The sequence below is a fragment of the Anser cygnoides genome, chromosome 34 (assembly GCF_040182565.1).
Source record: "Anser cygnoides isolate HZ-2024a breed goose chromosome 34, Taihu_goose_T2T_genome, whole genome shotgun sequence".
NCBI lineage: Eukaryota > Metazoa > Chordata > Aves > Anseriformes > Anatidae > Anser > Anser cygnoides.
Window position 1 is genome coordinate 1,303,835 of NC_089906.1, and position 21,398 is coordinate 1,325,232.

General features: G+C 70.9%; 2 protein-coding genes across 2 annotated transcripts; one reads left to right on the forward strand and one right to left on the reverse strand.

The window, feature by feature from the left end:
* The first annotated feature begins 44 nt into the window (after positions 1 to 44).
* Positions 45 to 7,918, forward strand: BEST2 (bestrophin 2). The gene is given in 10 exon segments (XM_066986445.1): positions 45 to 1,342; positions 2,417 to 2,511; positions 3,489 to 3,619; positions 3,622 to 3,724; positions 4,767 to 4,921; positions 5,001 to 5,078; positions 6,668 to 6,820; positions 6,919 to 6,999; positions 7,078 to 7,228; positions 7,735 to 7,918. Coding segments are annotated over 10 exon segments (1,731 nt in total). The 5' UTR covers positions 45 to 563; the 3' UTR covers positions 7,740 to 7,918.
* A 366-nt stretch (positions 7,919 to 8,284) lies between these two features.
* Positions 8,285 to 16,645, reverse strand: HOOK2 (hook microtubule tethering protein 2). The gene is given in 23 exon segments (XM_066986446.1): positions 8,285 to 8,418; positions 9,023 to 9,094; positions 9,183 to 9,289; positions 9,548 to 9,651; positions 9,873 to 9,927; positions 10,043 to 10,074; positions 10,156 to 10,213; positions 10,305 to 10,388; positions 10,496 to 10,565; positions 10,999 to 11,086; positions 11,430 to 11,540; positions 12,116 to 12,243; positions 12,246 to 12,316; positions 13,468 to 13,608; positions 13,690 to 13,847; positions 14,142 to 14,222; positions 14,496 to 14,558; positions 14,675 to 14,742; positions 14,834 to 14,966; positions 15,059 to 15,109; positions 15,503 to 15,575; positions 15,689 to 15,771; positions 16,390 to 16,645. Coding segments are annotated over 21 exon segments (1,707 nt in total). The 5' UTR covers positions 16,441 to 16,645; the 3' UTR covers positions 8,285 to 8,418; positions 9,023 to 9,094; positions 9,183 to 9,285.
* Between the last annotated feature and the right edge of the window lie 4,753 nt (positions 16,646 to 21,398).

The window sequence follows — 21,398 nt, forward strand, 5'->3', positions numbered from 1 at the left end:
GGGGGGGCGGGGGGGGGCAATGTCCCCATGTCCCCACGTCCCCGTCCCGCTGCGATCTGTCCCCGCGACCCGGCCAGAGCTGGCCTGGGGGGGGGGGTGGACGCAGATTCCCGCCCCCCTCCCCGGGGCAGGGCCGGCCCCGAGGTATTTAGGGCCCCGAGGTATTTAGGGCCGCGGCACGGGGACGGTGGCCCCAGACCCGCGGTGGCCGTGCCTCGCGCAGGTGTCCTGCAGGTGAGTGGGGACGTGGGGACGCGGGGGGGGGGCACGGCGGGCGGCCTCGGGGGGGCTGTGCCCCACGGCGTGTCCCCTGGGGACCCCCCGGCTGTGCCGCGTGTCCCCGGGGTTTTGGTGTCCCCGGGGTTTTGGTGTCCCCGGGGTTTTGGGGGTCCCCAGGGGGCCCTGGCGGCGTCCCCAAGGTGCCACGTGGGTGTCCCCAGGGGTTCGGTGTCCCCAGGGTCCCATTCTGCTGTCCCCAGGGTCCTGTTTTGGTGTCCCCAGGGTCCTGTTTTAGTGCCCCAAGGGGCTCGGTGTCCCCAGGGCTTCAGCATCCCCAGATTTGGATGTCCCCCAAGGTGCCCTTGTGGCGTCCCCAGGGTGCCACGTGGGTGCCCCCAGGGGTTCGGTGTCCCCAGGGTCCCGTTTTGGTGTCCCCAGGATCCTGTTTTGGTGTCCCCAGGGGTTCGGTGTCCCCAGGGTCCCGTTTTGGTGTCCCCAGGGGTTCGGTGTCCCCAGGGTCCCGTTTTGGTGCCCCCAGGGTCCCATTCTGCTGCCCCCAGCGTCCCATTTTTGTGCCCCAAGGGTTTCCCTGTCCCCAGATTTCGGTGTCCCCAAGGTGCCACGTGGGTGTCCCCAGGGGTTCGGTGTCCCCAGGATCCTGTTTTGGTGTCCCCAGGATCCTGTTTTGGTGTCCCCAGGGGTTCGGTGTCCCCAGGGTCCCATTCTGCTGCCCCCAGCGTCCCATTTTTGTGCCCCAAGGGTTTCCTTGTCCCCAAGGTGCCACGTGGGTGTCCCCAGCACTCCGCTGCCCCCCCCCCCCAAGGCCCCCATTTCGCCACCTCCCGGGCCCCCCCAGGGTCCCATCCTGCTGCCCCCAGGACCCCGTTCTGCTCCCCGCCGGCTGCCCTCAGGGTCCCGTCCCGGTGTCCCCAGGGCCCGGCTGTCCCGCGGGCGGCGGGGGGGGGGTCGCGATGACGGTGACCTACACGTCGCGGGTGGCCACGGCGCGCTTCGGGGGCTTCTCGCAGCTGCTGCTGCTGTGGCGCGGGAGCATCTACAAGCTGCTGTACCGCGAGCTGCTGCTCTTCCTGGCTGCCTACCTGGGGCTCAGCCTGGCCTACCGGTGGGGGGGGGCGTGGGGGGGCTTGGGGGGATTGGGAGGGATTGGGTAGATTGGGGGGAATGGGGGGATTGGGGAGGATTGGGGGGATTGGGGGGAATGGGGGCATTGGGGAGGATTGGGGGGAATGGAGGGATTGGGGAGATTGGGGGGAATGGGGATATTGGGGGGGGATTGGGGGGTTTGGGGGATTGGGGATATTGGGGGGATTGGGAGGGATTGGGGATATTGGGGGGATTGGGGGGGATTGGGGAGGATTGGGGGGAATGAGGATGTTGGGGGGGATTGGGGGGAGATTGGGGGGGATTGGTAGACGTGGGGGGGGTTGGGGGATGTGGGGGGGATTGGGGACATTGGGGGGGATTGGGGGGATTGGGGGGATTGGGGGAGATTGGGGGAGATTGGGGGGGGATTGGGGGACATGGGGGAGACTGGGGGATGTGGGGGGATTGGGGACATGGGGGGGGGATTGGGGGAGATTGGGGATATTGGGGGGGATTGGGGGAGATTGGGGGGAATGGGGATATTGGGGGGGATTGGGGGATTGGGGGGATTGGGGGACGTGGGGGGGTTGGGAGATGTGGGGGGGATTGGGGACATAGGGGGGATAGGGAGGATGGGGATATTGGGGGGTCGGGGGGATTGGGAGATTGGGGGGATTGGGGGAATGGGGATGTTGGGGGGATTGGGGAGGATTGGGGGGAATGAGGATGTTGGGGGGATTGGGGGGGATTGGGGGGATTGGTAGACGTGGGGGTTGGGGGATGTGGGGGGGATTGGGGACATTGGGGGGGATTGGGGGGATTGGGGGGGGATTGGGGGGATGGGGGAGGGGGAATGGGGATATTGGGGTGGATTGGGGGGGATTGGGGACATGGGGGGGATTGGGGCCGTGGGGCCATGGTGGGGACACGGGGGTGCAGGGATGCGTGGTGTGCATTGGGGCAGGTGGGGAGGCGTGGGGCCATTTGGGGCCATTTGGGGCCATTTGGGGCCATCGCCCCTGCTCTGGTGGCCCCTTGGGGACACGGGGGGGGGCTGGGGACGCAGGTGGTGACGGGGCCGTGCCCCCCCCAGGTTCCTGCTGTCGGAGCCGCAGCGGCGGCTCTTCGAGAAGCTGGTGCTGTACTGCGACAAGTCGGCCAACCTCATCCCCGTCTCCTTCGTCCTCGGTCAGAGCCCCCCGGGACCCCCCGGTGTCCCCAGTGCCCCCCGGGACCCCCGGCCCCTCCCTGTGTCCCCAGTGCCCCCTGTGCCTCTCCTCAGCACCTCCAGTCCCTCCCAGTGCCTCTTCCCAGCCCCTCCCAGTGCGCCCAGTAACCCCAGTGCTCCTTCCCAGTGCCCCCAATCCCTCCCAGTGTGCCCAGTATCCCCAGTGCTCCCTCCCCTGCTCCCTCCCCATGCCTCCAGCCCCTCCCAGTTCTTCCAATGCCCCCAGTATCCCCAGTGCCCCATCCGATTGTCCCCAGTATCCCCAGTGCCCCTTCCCAGTCCCCCTCCCCGCACCCCCAGGCCTTCTGGGTGCTCCCAGTGTCCCCAGTATCCGCAGTGCTCCTTCCCAGTGCTCCTAATCCCTCCCAGTGCCCCCAGTATCCCCAGCACCCCCTCCCCTGCTCCCTCCCCTTGCCCCTAGCCCCTCCGAGTGCTCCCAGCACCCCCAGTATCCCCAATACCCTCCCCTTGCCCCCAGCCCCTCAGGGTTGCTCCCAGTGCCCCCAGTATCCCCAGCACCCGCTCCCCTGCTCCCTCCCCTTGTCCCCAGCCCCTCCGCCCCCCCCTTGCCCCCAGCCCCTCCAAGTGCTCCTAGCACCCCCAGTATCCCCAGTACCCACCCCCCTTGCCCCCAGCCCCTCAGGGTTGCTCCCAGCACCCCCAGTATCCCCAGTACCCTCTCCTCCCCTTGCCTCCAGCCCCTCGGGGTTGCTCCCAGTGCCCCCAGTATCCCCAGTACCCCCCCCTTGCCCCCAGCCCCTCAGGGTTGCTCCCAGCACCCCCAGTATCCCCAGCACCCTCCCCTCCCCTTGCCCCCAGCCCCTCGGGGTTGCTCCCAGCACCCCCAGTATCCCCAGCACCCCTCCCCTACTCCCTCCCCTTGCCCCCAGCCCCTCCCGGTTCTCCCGGCGCCCCCCAGTGCATCCCAGTCCCGCAGGTTTCTACGTGGCGCTGGTGCTGGAGCGCTGGTGGGGGCAGTTCCGCAGCGTGCCGGCGCCCGACGGGCTGATGGTGGCCGTGGCGGGCAGCGTGCACGGGGCGGACGCGCGGGGCCGCATCCTGCGCCGCACACGCTGATGCGCTACGGCAGCCTGGCCGCCCTGCTGGTGCTGCGCGCCGTCAGCACCGCCGTCTACAAGCGCTTCCCCACCACCGACCACCTGGTCGAGGCCGGTGCGTGCCCCGCCGTGACGTCACCGGGGGGGGGTGTGTGTGACGTCAGTGGGGTGGGGGTGTGGCCTCCTTGGGAGGGGGTGTGGCATCATTGGGAGGGGTGTGGTGTTATTTGGGGGGTGGCGTCATTGGGGGGTGTGATGTCATTGGAGGGTATGATGTCATTTGGGGGGTGTGATGTCATTGGGAGGGTGTGATGTCATTGGGAGGGGTGTGATGTCATTGGGAGGGATGTGACATCATTTGGGGGTGTGATGTCATTTGGGGGGGTGTGATGTCATTTGGGGGGTGTGATGTCATTTGGGGGTGTGATGTCATTTGGGGGTGTGACATCATTTGGGGGGGTGATGTCATTGGGTGGGGTGTGACATCATTTGGTGGTATGATATCATTTGGGGGTGTGTGATGTCATTGGGAGGGGTGTGATGTCATTTGGGTGTGTGTGTGATGTCATTGGGAGGGGTGTGATGTCATTGGGAGGGTGTGATGGCATTGGGAGGGGTGTGACATCATTTGGGAGGGTGTGACATCATTTTGGGGGGTGTGATGTCATTTGGGGGGGGTGTGACGTCAGCAAAGGGGCAGCGAGGGGCTGGCGGGGTCGTGGCGGGGACGCCCATGGGGGATGGTGGCATCGTCCTGGGGGTGGTGATGTCATCACGGGGGTGGTGATGTCATCACGGGGGTGGTGAAGACGTCGTGGGGGTGCTGATGATGACATCACGGGGGTGGTGATGTCATCATCGGTGACAGGCTCCTGGCACCACCAAGAGACGTGGAGATGTCCAGGGAGGGGAAGGGGGGACAGTGACATCATTCTGGGACCCATGACATCATGGAGGGGGTGGTGACATCACGGAGGGGGTGATGACATCACGGAGGGCACCCCACAGCAGCGGGGGCCATCGGGACCCCCCAACGCTCACAGGATGGGGTTGGGGGGGACGGGACACACTGTGATGTCACCAGCTGCCAGGCCAGCAGCGTGATGTCACGGGGCGGCGGGTGATGTCACGGGTGACGTCACCCGGCGCCCCCGCAGGGTTCCTGACGCGGGAGGAGCGGCGGCGCCTGGAGGGGCTGCGCTCGCCCTACAACAAGTTCTGGGTGCCCTGCGCCTGGTTCGGGGCGCTGGCGGGGCAGGCGCGGCGCGAGGGGCGGGTGCGCGACGACTGCGCCCTGAAGCTGCTCATGGAGGTGACCCCCCCCCCAACCCAAAGACCCCCCGGGGACCCCCAGCACCCCCCAAGCCCCCTGTTGTGCCCCCCCCCGGCAGGAGCTGAACCGCTTCAGGGCGAAGTGCAGCCTCCTCTTCCACTACGACTGGATCAGCGTCCCCCTGGTCTACACCCAGGTGGGCGCGGGGGGGACGGGGGGGTGTGGAGGGGGATGGGGGGCACACGGGGACACCGCAGGACACGGGGGGCCACGGGGATGGGGGCCACGGGGATGGGGGGACATGGATGGGGATGGAGGGACTGGGGGGGGACACCGATGGGGATGGGAGGACACAAGGGGACACCAGGTGACGTGGGGATGGAGGGACACGGGGGGACACGAGGGGACACCGTAGGACTTGGGGTGACACAGGGATGGGGGGACATGGACAGGGTTAGAGGGACACGGAGGGGACACGGGGGGACATGGACAGGGATGTAGGGACACGGGGGGGACACCACAGGACATGGGGGGACACAGGGGGACATGGGGATGGGGGGACATGGGGGGGCACAAGGGGACACCGGAGGACACAGGGGGACACGAGGGGACACCGTAGGACAGGAGGGGACACGAGGGGACGCTACAAGACACAGGGTGACATGGACGGGGACGGAGGGACATGGGGAGACACGAGGGGACACCGCAGGACACGGGGGTACATGGGGATGGGGGAACATGGGGGGACACGGGGGGACACCACAGGACACGGGGGGACACAGGGGGACATGGGGATGGGGGGACATGAGGGGACACCACAGGACACGGGGGGACACAGGGGGACATGGGGATGGGGGGACATGAGGGGACACCACAGGACACGGGGGGACACAGGGGGACATGGGGATGGGGGGACGTGGATGGGGATGGGGGGACACGAGGGGACACCACAGGACACGGGGGGACACAGGGGGACATGGGGATGGGGGGGACGTGGACAGGGATGTAGGGACACGGGGGGACACAAGGGGACACCGTAGGACTTGGGGTGACACAGGGATGGGGGGACATGGACAGGGTTGGAGGGACATGGAGGGGACATGGGGGGACATGGACAGGGATGTAGGGACACGGGGGGACACCGCAGGACATGGAGGGACACAGGGGGACATGAGGGGACGCTACAAGACACAGGGTGACATGGACGGGGATGGAGGGACATGGGGAGACACGAGGGGACACCGCAGGACATGGGGGTACATGGGGATGGGGGAACATGGGGGGACACAGGGGGACATGGGGGGACACAGGGGGACATGGGGATGGGGGAACATGGGGGGACACAGGGGGACATGGGGGGACACAGGGGGACATGGGGATGGGGGAACATGGGGGGACACAGGGGGACATGGGGGGACACAGGGGGACATGGGGATGGGGGAACATGGGGGGACACAGGGGGACATGGGGATGGGGGGACGTGGACGGGGATGTAGGGACACGGGGGGACACGGGGGGACACCGCAGGACACGGGGGTACATGGGGATGGGGGAACATGGGGGGACACAGGGGGACATGGGGGGACACAGGGGGACATGGGGATGGGGGGACGTGGACGGGGATGTAGGGACACGGGGGGACACGAGGGGACACCACAGGACACGGGGGGACACCAACCCCCAGGGGACACGGCCGGCCGTGGCGGTACGGGGGCAGGGTCGGGGGGTCCGGGAGGGGCCCAGGGGTGACGCGGGGGGGTCCCCGGTGGGTGGCCGTCCCCGCAGGTGGTGACCATCGCGGTGTACACCTTCTTCGTCACCTGCCTGATCGGGCGGCAGTTCCTGGACCCGGCGCAGGGCTACGCGGGGCACGAGCTGGACCTGGGGGTGCCGGTGTTCACCCTGCTCCAGTTCTTCTTCTACGTCGGCTGGCTCAAGGTGGGGGGGGACACACACACACGGGGGGGGACACACACACACGGGGGGGGGACACGGTGCCACCCAGGGGACCCAACCCCGGGGACGCGTGGCCGCAGGTGGCCGAGCAGCTCATCAACCCCTTCGGGGAGGACGACGACGACTTCGAGACCAACACGCTCATCGACCGCAACTTCCAGGTACGTGGGGGGGGGGGGGGGGTTGGGGCCGTGGGACCCCCGTTTTGGGGCCGGGGGGGACACGGTGGCGGCCCGCAGGTGTCGATGCTGGCGGTGGACGAGCTGTACGGGGACGTGCCGGCGCCGGAGCGCGATCGCTACTGGGGCAGCGCCAGCCCCCGCGCCCCTACACCGCCGCCACCGCCGCCCTGCGCCTGCCCGGCTTCCGCGGCTCGGCCTTCGACGTCGTGTGAGTGGGCCCCCCCCCCAAAAAAATGACACCCCCCCCAAAATAACTGACCCCCCCCAACCCCGGGATCCCCCAGGGAGCCGTCCTGCGGGGCTCAGAGACCCCCAAGGGAGCCCCAAGGAGCCCCCCCGGAGCACCAAACGGCCCCACAAAGCCCCGGTGGCCTCCAGACCCCCCCCCCCAAAAAAATTTCAGGGACCCACGACCCCCCAGAGACCCCAAACGTCCCCTAGGAACCCTAAAGGTGCACTCCAGCCCCCCCCCCGGACCCCAAATTTCCCCCTGGGACCCCAAAGCCCACCCCCGGACCCCAAATCCCCCCCCCCCGGACCCCAAATCCCAACCGAGACCCCAACCCCCCCCGGGACCCCAAATCCCCCCAGGGACCCCAAACTCCCCGGGACCCCCCAGCCTCGTCTGGGGGTGCCCCTAAGGCAACGGGGGTGGTGGTTTTGGGGTGCCCCCACGGTGGGGGGGCGTTTTGGGGTGACCCCCGCCTCCCGCAGGCTGACCAAGGAGGAGATGCAGTTCCAGCCCCTGGACGATATCGGGGACCCCCCGAGCCCCCCCGCGGCCCCCCACCGGGGGGGGACACGGACAGCCTTGGGGGGACACGGCCGTGCTCCTGGGGGAGTGCCCCCCCCCGGCTGGCTCCTGCGCCCTGGCGACAACATGGTTTAGGGGAGGGGGCACCCCAAACGGTGCCCCCACCCCCCCGACGTGACTCAACCCTATACGAGCCCCTGGAGAATCCCCCCCCCCTCCCTGCAGGAATAAACCCCCCAGGCCCTGAGGCTTGTGGCTTTATTCAAACAGGGGGGTGGGGGCTGAGGGGGGGGGACAGGACCCCCCCAAAACCCCTGGGGGAAAAGGGTTACAAAAATAGAAGTGCTAAAAGCCCCCCCCAAAAGGGTGGGGGGGGCGAGGTCCAGGCCCCCCAAATTGTCACAGCTGGGGCCCAGAGCCTGAAACGGGACCAGCCCGAAGGGGGGGTGTGTGCCCCCGTGTCCCCCCTCTCCAAGAAGGAGGTGACCCTGGGTGGGGGCGTCAGCGGTTGGGGGCGGCCATGGGGGGCCGCGCGCGGCGGGCGATGGTGGCCAAGCGCTGCTGGGCCAGGAAGGAGTGAGCCCCCCCGGGGGGGGCGGCGCCCGGGGCCCCTCCTCGCTCACACGCTGCTGCAGCGCCAGGCCCTGGGGGGGGCACACACAGGGTGGGGGGGGCACACACAGGGTGAGGGGGGGCACACACAGGGCCCGAGACCCCCCCAAAATGAACATTGTACCCCGTTAACCTGCACCACCACCGCCTGTAGCCCCCCAATAACCCCCCCGGTAGCCCCCCGATTTATATTTGCCCCCCAGGGCTATCTTCTCGCCCCCCAGGGCTATCTTCTCGCCCCCTTCAGGGTCTCTTTGCCCCCCCCCAGTGTATTTGCCCCCGCCCAGGGGTATCTTCACACCCCCCAGGGGTCTCTTTGCCCCCCCCGATTTATATTTGCCCCCCCGGGGTATTTTCACCCCCCCAGGGGTCTCTTTGTCCCCCCCGGTCTCTTTGCCCCCCCCGGGGTATTTTCACCCCCCCCAGGGGTCTCTTTGTCCCCCCCCGGTCTCTTTGCCCCCCCAGGGGTATTTTCACCTCCCCCAGGGGTCTCTTTGTCCCCCCGGTCTCTTTGCCCCCCAGGGGTATTTTCACCCCCCCAGGAGTCTCTTCGCCCCCCCCCCCCGGTCTCTTTGCACCCCCCAGGGGTATTTTCACCCCCCCCCCCCCCGAGGTCTCTTGCCCCCCCCCGCTCACCATGTTGTACCAGGCGGTGACCAGCAGCCGCTCCTCCCGCTCCCGCTGCGCCCGGCTCCGCTCGTAGTCGTTCTGGGGGGGGGGGGGGGGGCAACGGGACGGTGGGGGGGTTAAGCTGGAGCTGCCCCCCCTCCAGCCCCCCCCCCCAACCCCCCCTCACCTCCAGGTGCCGGATCAGGGCGTCCTTCTCCTGCAGCTGGTTGCGGAGGGCGCGCAGCACGGGGGCCGTGGGGGGCTCAGCCGCTTCGGCTCCAGCGCCTGCATCACCTGGGGGGGGGGGGGGGGGGGGGGGCACAAGGTGGGGGCCCCCCCGAACCCCAACGTGGGGGGGGGGGGATCGCAAACCCAAGGGACACCCCCAAACCACCCCCCCCCAAATACGAGACCCCAGGTAAGGATTTGGGGGTACAGAGGGGCTGTGAGAGGTCTCAGCCCCTCTCCGGGGGTCCAAAAGGTTCTGGGAGGGGCCCCCGGACCCCCGGACCCGCTGGGGGGGGTCCCAGCACACCCCCCCCAGCCCCGTACCATGCGAGCCCGCTCAGCCTGCTGCCGGCAGCGCTGCTCCATGGCCTGCAGCGCCTCGTCCCGCTGCCGCAGGCTGCGCTGCAGCTCCTCGATGCGCCGTGCTGCTGGGGGGGGGCAAGAAATAGGTGGGGGGGGCAAGTGGGGTGGGGGCCCACAATTGCCCCCTCCCTCCCCAAACCCGCCCCGACCCCCGGCTTTTCAAGGGGAAACTGAGGCGCGGCTCGGCTCCCGCTGCCTCCTCCCCAGGGGGAACCCCATTTCCCCCCAGCCCCCCCAGTTTCCCCTCTTCCCCTCCCCAGCCCCGCCCCGGGCCCCCCCCCCATACCGGTGCTGTCCCCGGGGGCACCAGCTCCTCCTCCTGCACTTCGTGAAGCTTCTCCCTGTGGGGGGACACGTTGGGGACATTGGGGACACGCTGCCCCATGGGGGTCCCAGCGTGCCCCCCCATACTTACAGTGCCCCCCCATACTTACAGCGCCCCCCCCCCATACTTACAGCTTCTCCAGGCTCTCCTCCAGTGCTCCCACCTGACAAGGGGACGAGGGGTGAAGTGGGGGGCCCGCAGCACCCCCAAAACCCGGGGACCCCCCCCCAGAAACCTCGCTCACCTCCTTTCGGGGGGGGCCCTGCGCCGCCGGCAGCCCCGCGGCACTCACGGCCTCCAGCCTGGGGGCACGGGGGGGGGGGGGTCATTGAGGGGGGGCAATTGGGGACATGGAGGTGGGGGGGCTGGACAAGGACCCCTGTGCCCCCCTACCTGTAGCGGTCGGCATCCCGCGGGCGCTGCTGGAGCTGGTCTCTGAGCCGCTGGTTCTCCTGCTGCAGCCGCGCCACTGTCTCCCTTGGGGGGGGGGGGGGGGGCAGGAGAAAATTAGGGGGGGGGGGACAGAAAAAAGGGGGAGAGGCAGGGCACCCACCTGAGGGGGTTGGGACCCCCCCGGCACCCACCTGAGCTCTGCGGGGAGGATTTCGGCCGCCAGGGTGCCCGCTGGGGCCGTGCCCCCGTCCAGCCCCGCATCTGGGGGAAGGGAGGGGGGGAGACTCCTTAATTTTTTGAGGGGGAGGGGCTCAAGGTGACCCCCCAGCCCCAAACCGCCCCCAGGGGAACCTCCACGTGTCCCTGCCCCCCCCCCCCCCACCAGGGGCTCCTCAGCGTTTCCCCCTCCCAAATGAAAGAGGAGCAAAAATACATCCCCCCCCCCCCCCCAAAAAAAACGGGGGGGGGGGCACAGCCCCGAGCCCCTTTACCGTGCCCCCCCAGCCCCCTTAGCACCCCCCCAGCCCATAGCAGTCCCCCCAGTTAGCTCTGTGCCTCCCTTTGCCTTCCCCAGCCAGCTGTGTGCCCCCCACGCCCCCCAGCCCCAAGCCGCCCCCCCGCACCCCCCCCAGCCCCAAGCCGCCCCCCTGCGCCCCCCCCCCAGCCCCAAGCCGCCCCCCTGGCCCCCACCCACCTGCCTGCCGCAGGCAGCTCTGCTGCACCTGGGCGCAGCGCAGCTCCTCGTTGGCCTCGCGCAGGGCATCGCGCTCCTCCAGCAGCCGCGGGGGGGGGGGGCACAGGGGGTCAGTTAGGGGCCGGGCGGCGGTCCTGGGGGGGTCACTAGGGGCTGGGGGTTCCCGGGGGGGGGGCACTTAAGGGCGGGGGGGGGGGCAGGGGGGTCACTTAGGGGTCGGGGGGGTCACTTAGGGGCTGAGGGTTCCAGGGGGGCACTTAAGGGCCAAGGGGGGGGGAGCAGGGGGGTCACTTAGGGGTCAGAGCGGGGGTCACTTAGGGGCCGGGGGAGTTCCGTGGGGGGGTCACTTAGCGGCCGGAGGGGGTCTTGGGCGGGGGGGCGCTTAGGGGCCGGGAGGGGGTACTGTGGGGGGGGGTCCCGGGGGGCCGCACCTCCTTCTCCTGGCTGAGCGCCTCGAACCTCTCCCGCAGGCTCCTGCACTCGCGCTGCCACCGCTCCGCCTGCAGCGCCGCCGCCGCCTGCTGCCCGCTCAGCTCCTCCACCTGGGCGGGGCTTCCGCTGACCACGCCCACCCGGCCACGCCCCCTGCCCCGCCCACACCCACGGCCCCACCCCCCCAGCACCTGGCTGCCAGTCACCCACGGCTGCCCCGCCCCCTGATCTAAGCCCCGCCCCCTCCCCATTGCCCCCCAAGCCCCGCCCCCGGCATTAGCCCCGCCTACTTTCCTGTGGCCCCGCCCCCTAGCCCTGTAGCCCCGCCCCCTGTGCCCAAACCTCCACCTGTCTCCAGCTGTTCCCCTTGGCCCCAAGCCCCGCCCATTGGCCCCAAGCCCCGCCCATTGGCCCCAAGCCCCGCCCATTGGCCCCAAGCCCCGCCCATTGGCCCCAAGCCCCGCCCATTGGCCCCAAGCCCCGCCCATTGGCCCCAAGCCCCGCCCCCTGTGCCCAAACCTCCACCTGTCTCCAGCTGCTCCCCTCAGACCCAGACCCCGCCCACCACCCCACGCCCCGCCCCCTTCATCACTGACCCCGCCCCCTTGGCCCCAAGCCCCGCCCCCCGGCCCCAAGCCCCGCCCCCCGGCCCCAAGCCCCGCCCCCGGCCCCAAGCCCCGCCCACCTGCCTGCGGGCTGCCTCCAGCTGCTCTCGCCCTGCCTGCGCCCGGCCCAGCTGCTGCTGCAGCGCGGCGGCCCTGCGGAGCTGCCCGGCGTGCCGCTCCTCCAGCGCCCGCACCCAGCGCCGCAGGGCCCCGCCGCCGCCGCCCGGCCCTGGTACGCCGCCACCGCCGCCTCCAGCCGGCCCGCGCGCGCCGACGACGCCCTGAGGGGCACGGGCACGGCTGGGAGCCCGGGGACGTGGCCGAGGTAGGGGTGGCAGGGGTGGCCCTGAGCACGTGGGGACACCCCCAGGATACGGGGCAGCAGGATTTGGGCACCCTGAGCACCTAGGGGACACCCCCAGGATATGGGGCAGTGACATCCAGGCACCCTGAGCAGCTAGGGGACACCCCCAGGATATGGGGCAGGGGTGGCAGGGTGCTCTGAACACTTGGGGACAACCCCAGGATATGGGGCAGGGGTGTCCAAGCACCCTGAGCACCTAGGGGACGCCCCCAGGATATGGGGCAGGGGTGGCAGGGTGCCCTGAACACTTGGGGACACCCCCAGGATATGGGGCAGCAGGATTTGGGCACTCTGAGCACCTAGGGGACACCCCCAGGATATGGAGCAGTGCCACCCAAGCACCCTGAGCACCTAGGGGACACCCCCAGGACACGGAGCAGGGTGCCACCCAAGCACCCTGAGCACCTAGGGGACACCCCCAGGACACGGAGCAGTGCCACCCAAGCACCCTGAGCACCTAGGGGACACCCCCAGGATATGGGGCAGGGGTGGCAGGGTGCCCTGAACACCTAGGGGACACCCTCAGAATATGGGGCAGGAGTATTGGGGCACCCTGAGCACCTGGGGACACCCCCAGGATACCGGGGCAGGGGTGGCAGGGTGCCTGAACACTTGGGGACACCCCCAGGATACGGGGCAGCAGGATTTGGGCACCCTGAGCACCTAGGGGACACCCCCAGGACACGGAGCAGTGCCACCCAAGCACCCTGAGCACCTAGGGGACACCCCCAGGACACGGAGCAGTGCCACCCAAGCACCCTGAGCACCTAGGGGACACCCCCAGGACACGGAGCAGTGCCACCCAAGCACCCTGAGCAGCCTAGGGGACACCCCCAGGGTATGGAGCAGTGCCACCCAAGCACCCTGAGCACCTAGGGGCCACCCCCAGGACACGGAGCAGTGCCACCCAAGCACCCTGAGCACCTAGGGGACACCCCCAGGACGTGGGAACACCCCCAGGCCACCCAGAACCACCCCCTAGAGCTGGGGGCACAGCCACCCAGGCGCTCCGAGCCCCCACCCGGGGGCACCCCAACCCCGCAGGGTCCCCCCCCGCCCCCGGCGCACCTCAGCACGTCCATCTCGTCGCGGAGAGCCCGAGCCTCCCCGGCCAGGGTGCTGAGCTCCTCCGCCCGCGCCTGCAGCCCGCGCGCCTCCCGCTCCAGCCGGCTGCAGCGCGCCCGCAGCTCCTCCTTCCCGCTCTCCAGCCTGCGGGGGGGGGACACCGGGGGCCGGTTGGGGACCGAGACGGGCTGCCCCCCCCCCCAGTCCCCCCGCCCCGGTCCCTACCGGTAGTTCTCCTCCTGCAGCTCCTCCACCTGCGCCTGCAGCAGCAGCAGCTTCTTGGAGGCAACGCCGGCCGCGTCGGCCTCCAGCCGAGCCTTCTCGTCCCGCAGCAGCCGGTTCTCCTGCGCCAGGCTGCCCCGCTCCTCCAGCAGCGCCGCCACCTGCTCAGCACCGTCAGCACCCGGGTGGCCGGGCCCCCCCAGGGCCCCCCAAACAACCCCCCCCCCCCCCCCCCCCGCGCCCCATATGCCCCCTCCCCTGCGCCCACCCGCCCCATACGGCTTCTGCTCAACCCTCATACGAGACAGCAGAGAAGCCACTACAGCAAGGAATCAGCACCTCGGCTGCTCCCGGCTTAATTCCAGGGACTAAGGGGGGGGGGGCAAGCTGGTGGGGGCCCCCACCGGGACACCCCCACACACCTGGGACCCCCCTGGGCCCCCCCGAGCCCCCACCTGCTGCTCCAGCTCGAGGCAGCGCTGCTGGGGCCCCGCGGCCTCCTCGGGCTCCTCGCTCAGGAAGTAATAGCGCCGTGACTGGGGGGGCAGAGAAAACGGGGGGGGGCGTCAGTGCCGGGGGGGCCCCGACACCCCAAAACTGCCCCCGTCCTGTTCTGAGCCCCCAGCCTGGTTCTCCCCCATATTTGCACACCCCCAAGTCCTCCCCCATATATCCGCCCCCCCCCCCCCAGTACTCCCCCATGTATCCACTCCCCCCAGATCTCCCCCATAAATCCCCCCCCCCCCCGGATCTCCCCCATAAATCCGCCCCCCCCGGATCTCCCCCATATTTCCCCCCCCGCCCCCCACCTGCGCATCGAAGCTCTCGTACGTCTCCACCGCCATCGTCTCCGCCGGCTCCTGATCCAAAAGCTGCCAATCCCAAACCCCAGAAGGGCTCAGAACCGGGGGGGGGCGCACCCTGTGCCCCCCCCCCACCCCCTTTTCTGCCCGCAGCCGCCCCGAGCCCCCCCCCCCGGAGCCCCCACCTCCTGGATGGCCGTCATCACCCCGTGCTGCACCGCCTCCTCCAGGGTCATGATGCGCTGGATGTGCTCTGCGAGGGGGGGGGCAAGGGGGGTTACGGGGTGCACGGCGGCGGTTTGGGGGGCTGCCCCCCCGTGCCTCACCCCCCCCCAGGCCCCCACCTTCCCTCCTCTTGCAGCTCACGGCGCAGCCCAGCACCAGTCGCACCAGTTTGCCCAGTTGCTCGGGGTCGGCGCGCTGGGCCGCCAGCTCCACGTCGGGCACGTGCCGCTCGGCCACCGCTTGCCCCAGCACCTGAGGGGGGGGCATTAATTTATTGGGGGGGGGGGTCAGGCCCATCCTAGGGACCCTCCCCCCTTTAAAAAACCTGCCCCCCCCCCACTTACATCTTGCCAGTACTCCAGCACGCTCTGCAGCACCTTCTGCAGGTTGCTCGCCTGGGGAGGAGAAATGTGGGACCCCCACCCCAAAACGAGGCCCCCCCCACCCCCAAAACGAGGCCCCCTCCTCCCATTGCAGCGCTGTGTCAGGTCCCCCAAAACGGCCCTACCCTACCCAACTGAGCCCCCCGCCAGATTGGGACCCCCAGGTCTGCCCACCGTAATCAGCCCCCCCCCCCGAACGCCCCCCCCCCGCTGGGTCCCTCAAACTGTCCCCCCCCCCAACTGCCCCCCCCAAATTGCCCCCCCCAAACCAGCCTCCTCCTCCACACCACCCCAAAATCCCCCCCCCCCCCCCAACACCAACCTCACCCCCCACTGGGGGGAGGCCCTGAGGCTGAGACACCCCCCCATGTCCCCCCCCCCCCCAAAAAAATTGTGCCCCCCCACCTTCAGCCGCCAGTCGTCCTCAGCACCGTCCCGGATGCGGCCCAGCCACGTCTCATTGAACCAGGAGGCGTCGCTGGGGGGGGGGACGATGACACGGGGGGGGGCCAAATTCAGGCCACCGCCCCGGGGGGGTCCCCAAGGGTATTGGCACCCCCCCCCCCGGAGCGCCCCCCCCCCCATACTCACATGCTGTGCAGGACGTGCGCGAGGGCCACGCCGCTGGCCAGGTCCCGGGGGAGGCGCAGGGCGAGGGGGGCAAAGGTCTGCAGCTGGAAGGGGGGGGCACAAAGGGGGGGGAGCTTGGCAACCCCCCCCCGACCCCACTGAGGGCTGGGAACGGACAACAAGCGCCGCGGCCCCCATTCTGACCCCCCCCCTCCTTACAGACGGGGGGGTCCAACCCCTCCCCAGGGTTATGTGACCCCCAAAACTATCCGGGGGGGGGTTGGCAGGGGGCTTATACCCACATCAGTGCCCCCCCCAAAGAGGGTATCCCCCCTCTGAAAGCTTGGGGGCCCAAGGGAATGAAGTCGTGTCCCCCCCCCCCCAAAATCCCCCCCCAAATTACAGCCGGTCACGGCCCCCCTCAGGCACTGGAGCCCAGAGCAAAGTGGGGGGGGACTTAAGGGGGGGGGGCACAGCCCTGGGGGGGGGGAACAGCCCCAGGAACGGGGGCATAGACCTGGGGGGGCTACGGCTCGGGGGGGGGTGTCACAGCCCCGGGGGCGGTCACAGCTCGGGGGGGACACTTGAAGGGGGGGGGGGCACAGCCCCGGGGGGTGGGGCAGCCCCAGGGGGTCACAGGGCCCGAAGGGGGGGTCAGAGGTCACCATCCGGGTCCCAACGGCCTCGGGGAGGGGTCCCGGGGGGTCCCGGCCCCCCCTTACCCAGGCGAGCAGCGCCCCGCAGGCGTCCGGCCCGTCCGGCCCCTCCGCCATGGCCGCCGGTCCGCCCGGGGCACCGAGGCGCGCCCAGAGCGGCCGCACCTGCAGGCCCCGCCCCCTCTGCTGGCCCCGCCCCTTTTATTGGCCCCGCCCTCTTTATTGGCCACGCCCCCCGCCGCTCACCCGGGGCACCCAACCGCCACCAAGCGGCCGCACCTGCAGGCCCCGCCCCATGCAGACCACGCCCCCTGTCGGCCCCGCCCCTCCTGTCGGCCCCGCCCCCTGCCGGCCCCGCCCCCATTGCAGGCCCCGCCCCCCTGCAGTCCTCCGGGACCACCGAGACGAGGACCAGAGCGGCCCCGCCCCGCCGCCATCTTGAGGCGGTCGGGCCTGGGGGGGGGTGTAGGCCTCAGCCGTGCCCCCGCCCCCTTCCCGCCGCCCCTCCCCCCGCCCGGTACCGGCGGGTTCTCCCCCTCCCCCCAGCCGCTGACTCAGCGCCGTGTCACCGCGTGCCCCCCCCGGGCCGCCCCCGCCACGCCGGCCGCTCCCGCCTGGTGCGGCCGCGCCGGGCCCGCCCCGTCGGGGATGTGGGGGGGGGAGGGAGGGGGGAGGAGGGGCGGGGCCTTACGGGATCCCGGGCCGGGATTGGTTGCGCCGCCCCGCTGACGTCAGCGGCGAACTCGGCGACTCGGGTTGCGTCATCAGCGGGAAGGGGGTGGGGGGGGACGAGACCTGAGGGGACCCCGGCGGGGGGGGGGGTGGGGGGTGCGGTGTCGCCATGGCAACACCGCCCCCCTCGCCCCCGCAGTGGCACTTCCGGTTCCGGGGCATGGGGGTCATGAAGCCCACCCCCCTCCCAGTGGGATCCTGGAAACCCCCACAGAGCTCCCAGTACGACCCTGCCCCTCCTCCCAGTGCTCCCAGTACAACCCTGGGGACTCCCCCACTGCTCCCAGTACAGCCCTGCCCCTCCTCCCAGTGCTCCCAGTACAACCCCTGGGCCCCCCCAGTACTCCCAGTACGGCCCTGCTCCCCCCCAGTGCTCCCAGTACAGCCCTGGGGACTCCCCCAGTGCTCCCAGTACAGCCCTGCCCCTGCCTTCCAGTGCTCCCAGTACAGCCCAGCCCTGCCCTTCCCTTCCAGTGCTCCCAGTACTCCCAGTACAGCCCTGCTCCCCCCCAGTGCTCCCAGTACAGCCCTACTCCCCCTGGGACATTCCCAGTCTGGTTCCAGTGCTCCCAGCGCCCCCCCCCGCTGTTATTGCTCTGCCTGCCCCAGGGCATGCTGGGACCCCCCAGTCAGTCCCAGTTCCCCCAGTATGGCCCAGTCTCCCCCCCCACCCCCCGCACCGAAAGCCCGGTGGCGGTTGGGGCCGTTGGGGCCCCCAGGGGGTGACGCAAAGTGAGAGGTGCCGGGGGGGGGAGGGGGAACCCTGAAACCCCTGCCCCCCCGCAGGGACCCCCCTGGCCTCTAACAAGAGCCCCCCTCATCGTGCCCCCCCCAGCACGCCCCCCCCAATTTCCTGCCCCCCCCCCCCATCCGGGGGGGGGGGGAAGGGTGCGGGGGGGGGGCAGTGGTCACCCCCCCCAGCCCCCAGTTCCCCAGTGGGGTGGAAAAAGGGGGGAGGGGGTCAGTGGGGAGGGGCACCGGGGGGGTTATGAAGGGGGGGGGCTAAGGGGGGTCCCGGGGGGTTATGAAGGGGGGAGTTATGGGGGGGGTTAAGTGGGGGGTTAAGTGTGGGGGGGGTCACCGCCGGGGCCTGACTCAGGGCCTATTTATAGGGAACGAGAAGTGAGGAGGGAAAATATCAGAAAGGCCCAAAATCCCCTAAAATCCAGGGCCGGGGGGGGGGAGCGGCCTCTTGGGGCCCCCCCCCAGGGAAAGCCCCAGCCCCGTCTGGTGTGGGGTTTTGGGGGGGGGCTGCGTGCACACGCGTGTGGGTGCGTGTGCCCCGCGTGGGGCGGCGCCGCCCAGCAGGCCGGGGCACGCCGCTCGCTGCCTCGTTACGCGGCTCGTTAACAGCGGCCGCACGCGCGGCGGGACCCCCGCGACGGGGAGGGGGCCGGGGGGGGTCCCGGGGGGTCCTGTGTGGGTCCCGGGGGGTTCTCTGAGTGTCCCGTGTGGATTCCATGTGGATCCCGTGTATTTCCCACGTGGGTCCGGTTTGGTTCCTGTGTGGATCCCGCGTGGATCCCGTGGGGGTCTCGTGCGTGTCCCACGTGGGTCCCGTGTTTGTCCCACGTGTGTGGGGGATCCTGCGGGGGTCCCATGTGGGTCCCGTGTGGGCCCCATGTGGGTCCCGTGTTTGTTCCGTGCGTGCCCTGTAGGGATTCCATGGTGTCCCGCGTGGGTCCCGTGTGGGTTCTGTGTGGGTTCTGTGTGGATCCCGTGTCTGTCCCATGCACGTCCTGCGTGGGTTCCACGTGGGTCCCATGGGGGTCCCACCTATGTCCCCTGTGTGTCCCCTGTGTGTCCCGGGGGATCCTGCGGGGGTCCCACGCGTGTCCTGTTTGTCCCACGTGTGTCCCGTGGGTGTCCCGTGGGAGCCCCACGTGTGCCCCACGTGTGTCCCGTGGGGGTTCCGTGGGGATCCCATGTTTGTTCCGCGTGTGCCCCACGCGTGCCCCACGCGTGTCCCGTGGGGGTGTCGTGTGCGCAGCCCCCCTTTAGCCCCCCCCTCCCCCGTTCCCTGCCCCGGCCCCGGCCGCTCCGTGCCCGCGCGCGCGCCCCGTCCCCCTCGTGGCCCCGCCCCTTCCCGCACGTGGGCGTGTCCAGGCGCGGGGGGCGTGTCCCGGCGGGGGAGGGCGTGGCCAGCGGGCGCCGCAGCCAATGGGGGCGCGCTTCCGCCCCGCGCGCGGGTATAAAGCGGGCGGGCGGGGGGGCGCGGGTTCGAGTCCCGCCGCCACCGCCCCGCGCCTCGGTTCCCGGTTCCCCGGTGCGGCCGCATGTGCGCGCGGATGGAGCCGCCGTTCTTCCGCTCGCCGCCCTTCCCGGGCGCCTTCTGCCGCCCCGAGCCCGACTACGGGGCGCTGCAGGGGGGCTGCCTCCCGGAGCCCCACCGGAACCTTTCCGTGGGCTCAAACCGGCGCCGTGCCCCGACGGCGGATTTTTCGGCGGCGCTACCGGTACCGGCGGCTTCTTCTACCCCCCCCCCGCGGACCGGGACGGCTTCGTCGGCAGCTTCGCGCAGGCGCTGGACGAGCTGCACCAACCGGGACCTCCCAACGTGACCCTACCGGAGCCTCCGCCGGGGCTGGCGGCACCGGGGGGCCCCTTCCAGGCCGTCCCCGCCGCGGCCCCGCCGGTGGAGGCTCCGAGCGAGCCCAGCGGAGCGGCCCCGGATTCCCCGGAGCGGCTGCAAGCGGAGAGGCGGCGGCTGCGGAACCGGCTGGCGGCGAGCCGGTGCCGGCGGCGGAAGCTGGAGCGCATCGCCCGCTTGGAGCAGCGCGTCCGGGGGCTCCGAGCCCAGAACGCGGCGTTGGCGGCGGCGGCGGCGGGGCTCCGGGCCCAGGTGCGGCGGCTGCGCGGCTCCGTGCGCGACCACGCCGGCTCCGGCTGCCCCCTGCCCCCCGGAGCCGCCCTCGGATTTTAGGACCCACCGGAGACCCCCCCCCCGGGACCACCGGAGACCCCCAGGCCCCACCCCGGCTCCGGGTGCTGCTGGGTGAGAGCCGCGGCTTGGGGGGGCTCCCCACGGGGGTACCGCGGTGGAGACCCCCGGACACGGACCTGGGGCCCCCGGCGCGGATGTGGGGGTCTCACGGGGGGGGGCACGCCCGGTGTGGGGTGCTGAACTTGGACCTCGTCGGCTTCACCCCCCTCCCACCCGTGGACACGTCGATGGAGCCCCCCAGGGACCCCACGGACACGGGGGGGGTGGGCACCCATCGGCTCCGGCTGCTGCGGCACCCAAGGCCACCCCCTTGACGTGGACCTGGAGGATGCGGGACCCTCGTGGAGAAGCCCAGCAAGGACCTGTAAGGATGGGAGGGGAGCTCGACCTGCTCCCCCGGGGGGGTGCAGTGCCCCCCCCAACGGACCGGCCTAAAGGGACCTGCAGGACCAGGGACCCCCCGGGGTGTTGGGACCCCCGGGAGCCCGCAGGAACGGGCCCAGCTGGGAGCTGCACGACCAACCTGGGACCCCCAGCAGGGCCTGGGGACCCCTCTGGGGGTGGGGGGGACCTGCAGGGTCTGGGTCCCCCCCCAAAGTGGGGATGTGCCCGTACGGGGGGCTCCCCCGGGACAGACTCGTTTCAGATGGGGGGGGCCTGCCCCCCTTGCTGCACACCCCCGAAGCGGGGGGGCCCATACGGGTGGGGGGGAGCGCTCACCCCCCCTCTTACGAAGTTTACAGCCCCCCCAAAGTGGGAACCCCCCCCGGAAGTTCTGGGGAGGGGTGGTCCCCTCGTGGTGCCCCCATGTCCCCCCGGGGGGGACGCGCGTTTTATTGTTGCCGTTTGGTTTTTTTTGTATGTTTGTACGGGCTATTTAATAATTATGATAATTGGCTTAATTGCGCTGTGCTGAGTCTGTGCTTGGGGGGCGGTTGGTGGGTGTCGTCCCCCCCCCCGTCCCCTTCCCGGAGCCCTCACCCCCATGGGAACCCCCCTCCCCCCGCGTCCCCCGGCGCCCTCGGGCGCTGACGTCAGCGGAAGGGGGCTGACCCGGGGCTTTCCCCGCTGACGCAGCCGTGCCCATATATGGGCTGGCGGGGCCGTTCCGGGAACTCCCCCTTCCTTTCCCCCCTCCCTTCCCGCTCTGCCCGGGGCGCCACTTCCCGGCCGGGGGGGGGGGGGGAGGGGTTGGGGCGGAAAAGGGGGGGCGGGGCTTCCGCTACCCCGTGTCCGTTGGGGGGGGGCACGGGAAGGGGACCCCCCCCCCCCGGGACTGCACCCCCCCCGCCCCACCGGGGGCTGTGCAGCGCCGCGGGTTAAGGCGCGACGCCACCAGGACTACATTTCCCAGAGGGCCTTGCGCGGCCCCGCCCGCACAGGCCCCGCCCCTTTGTCG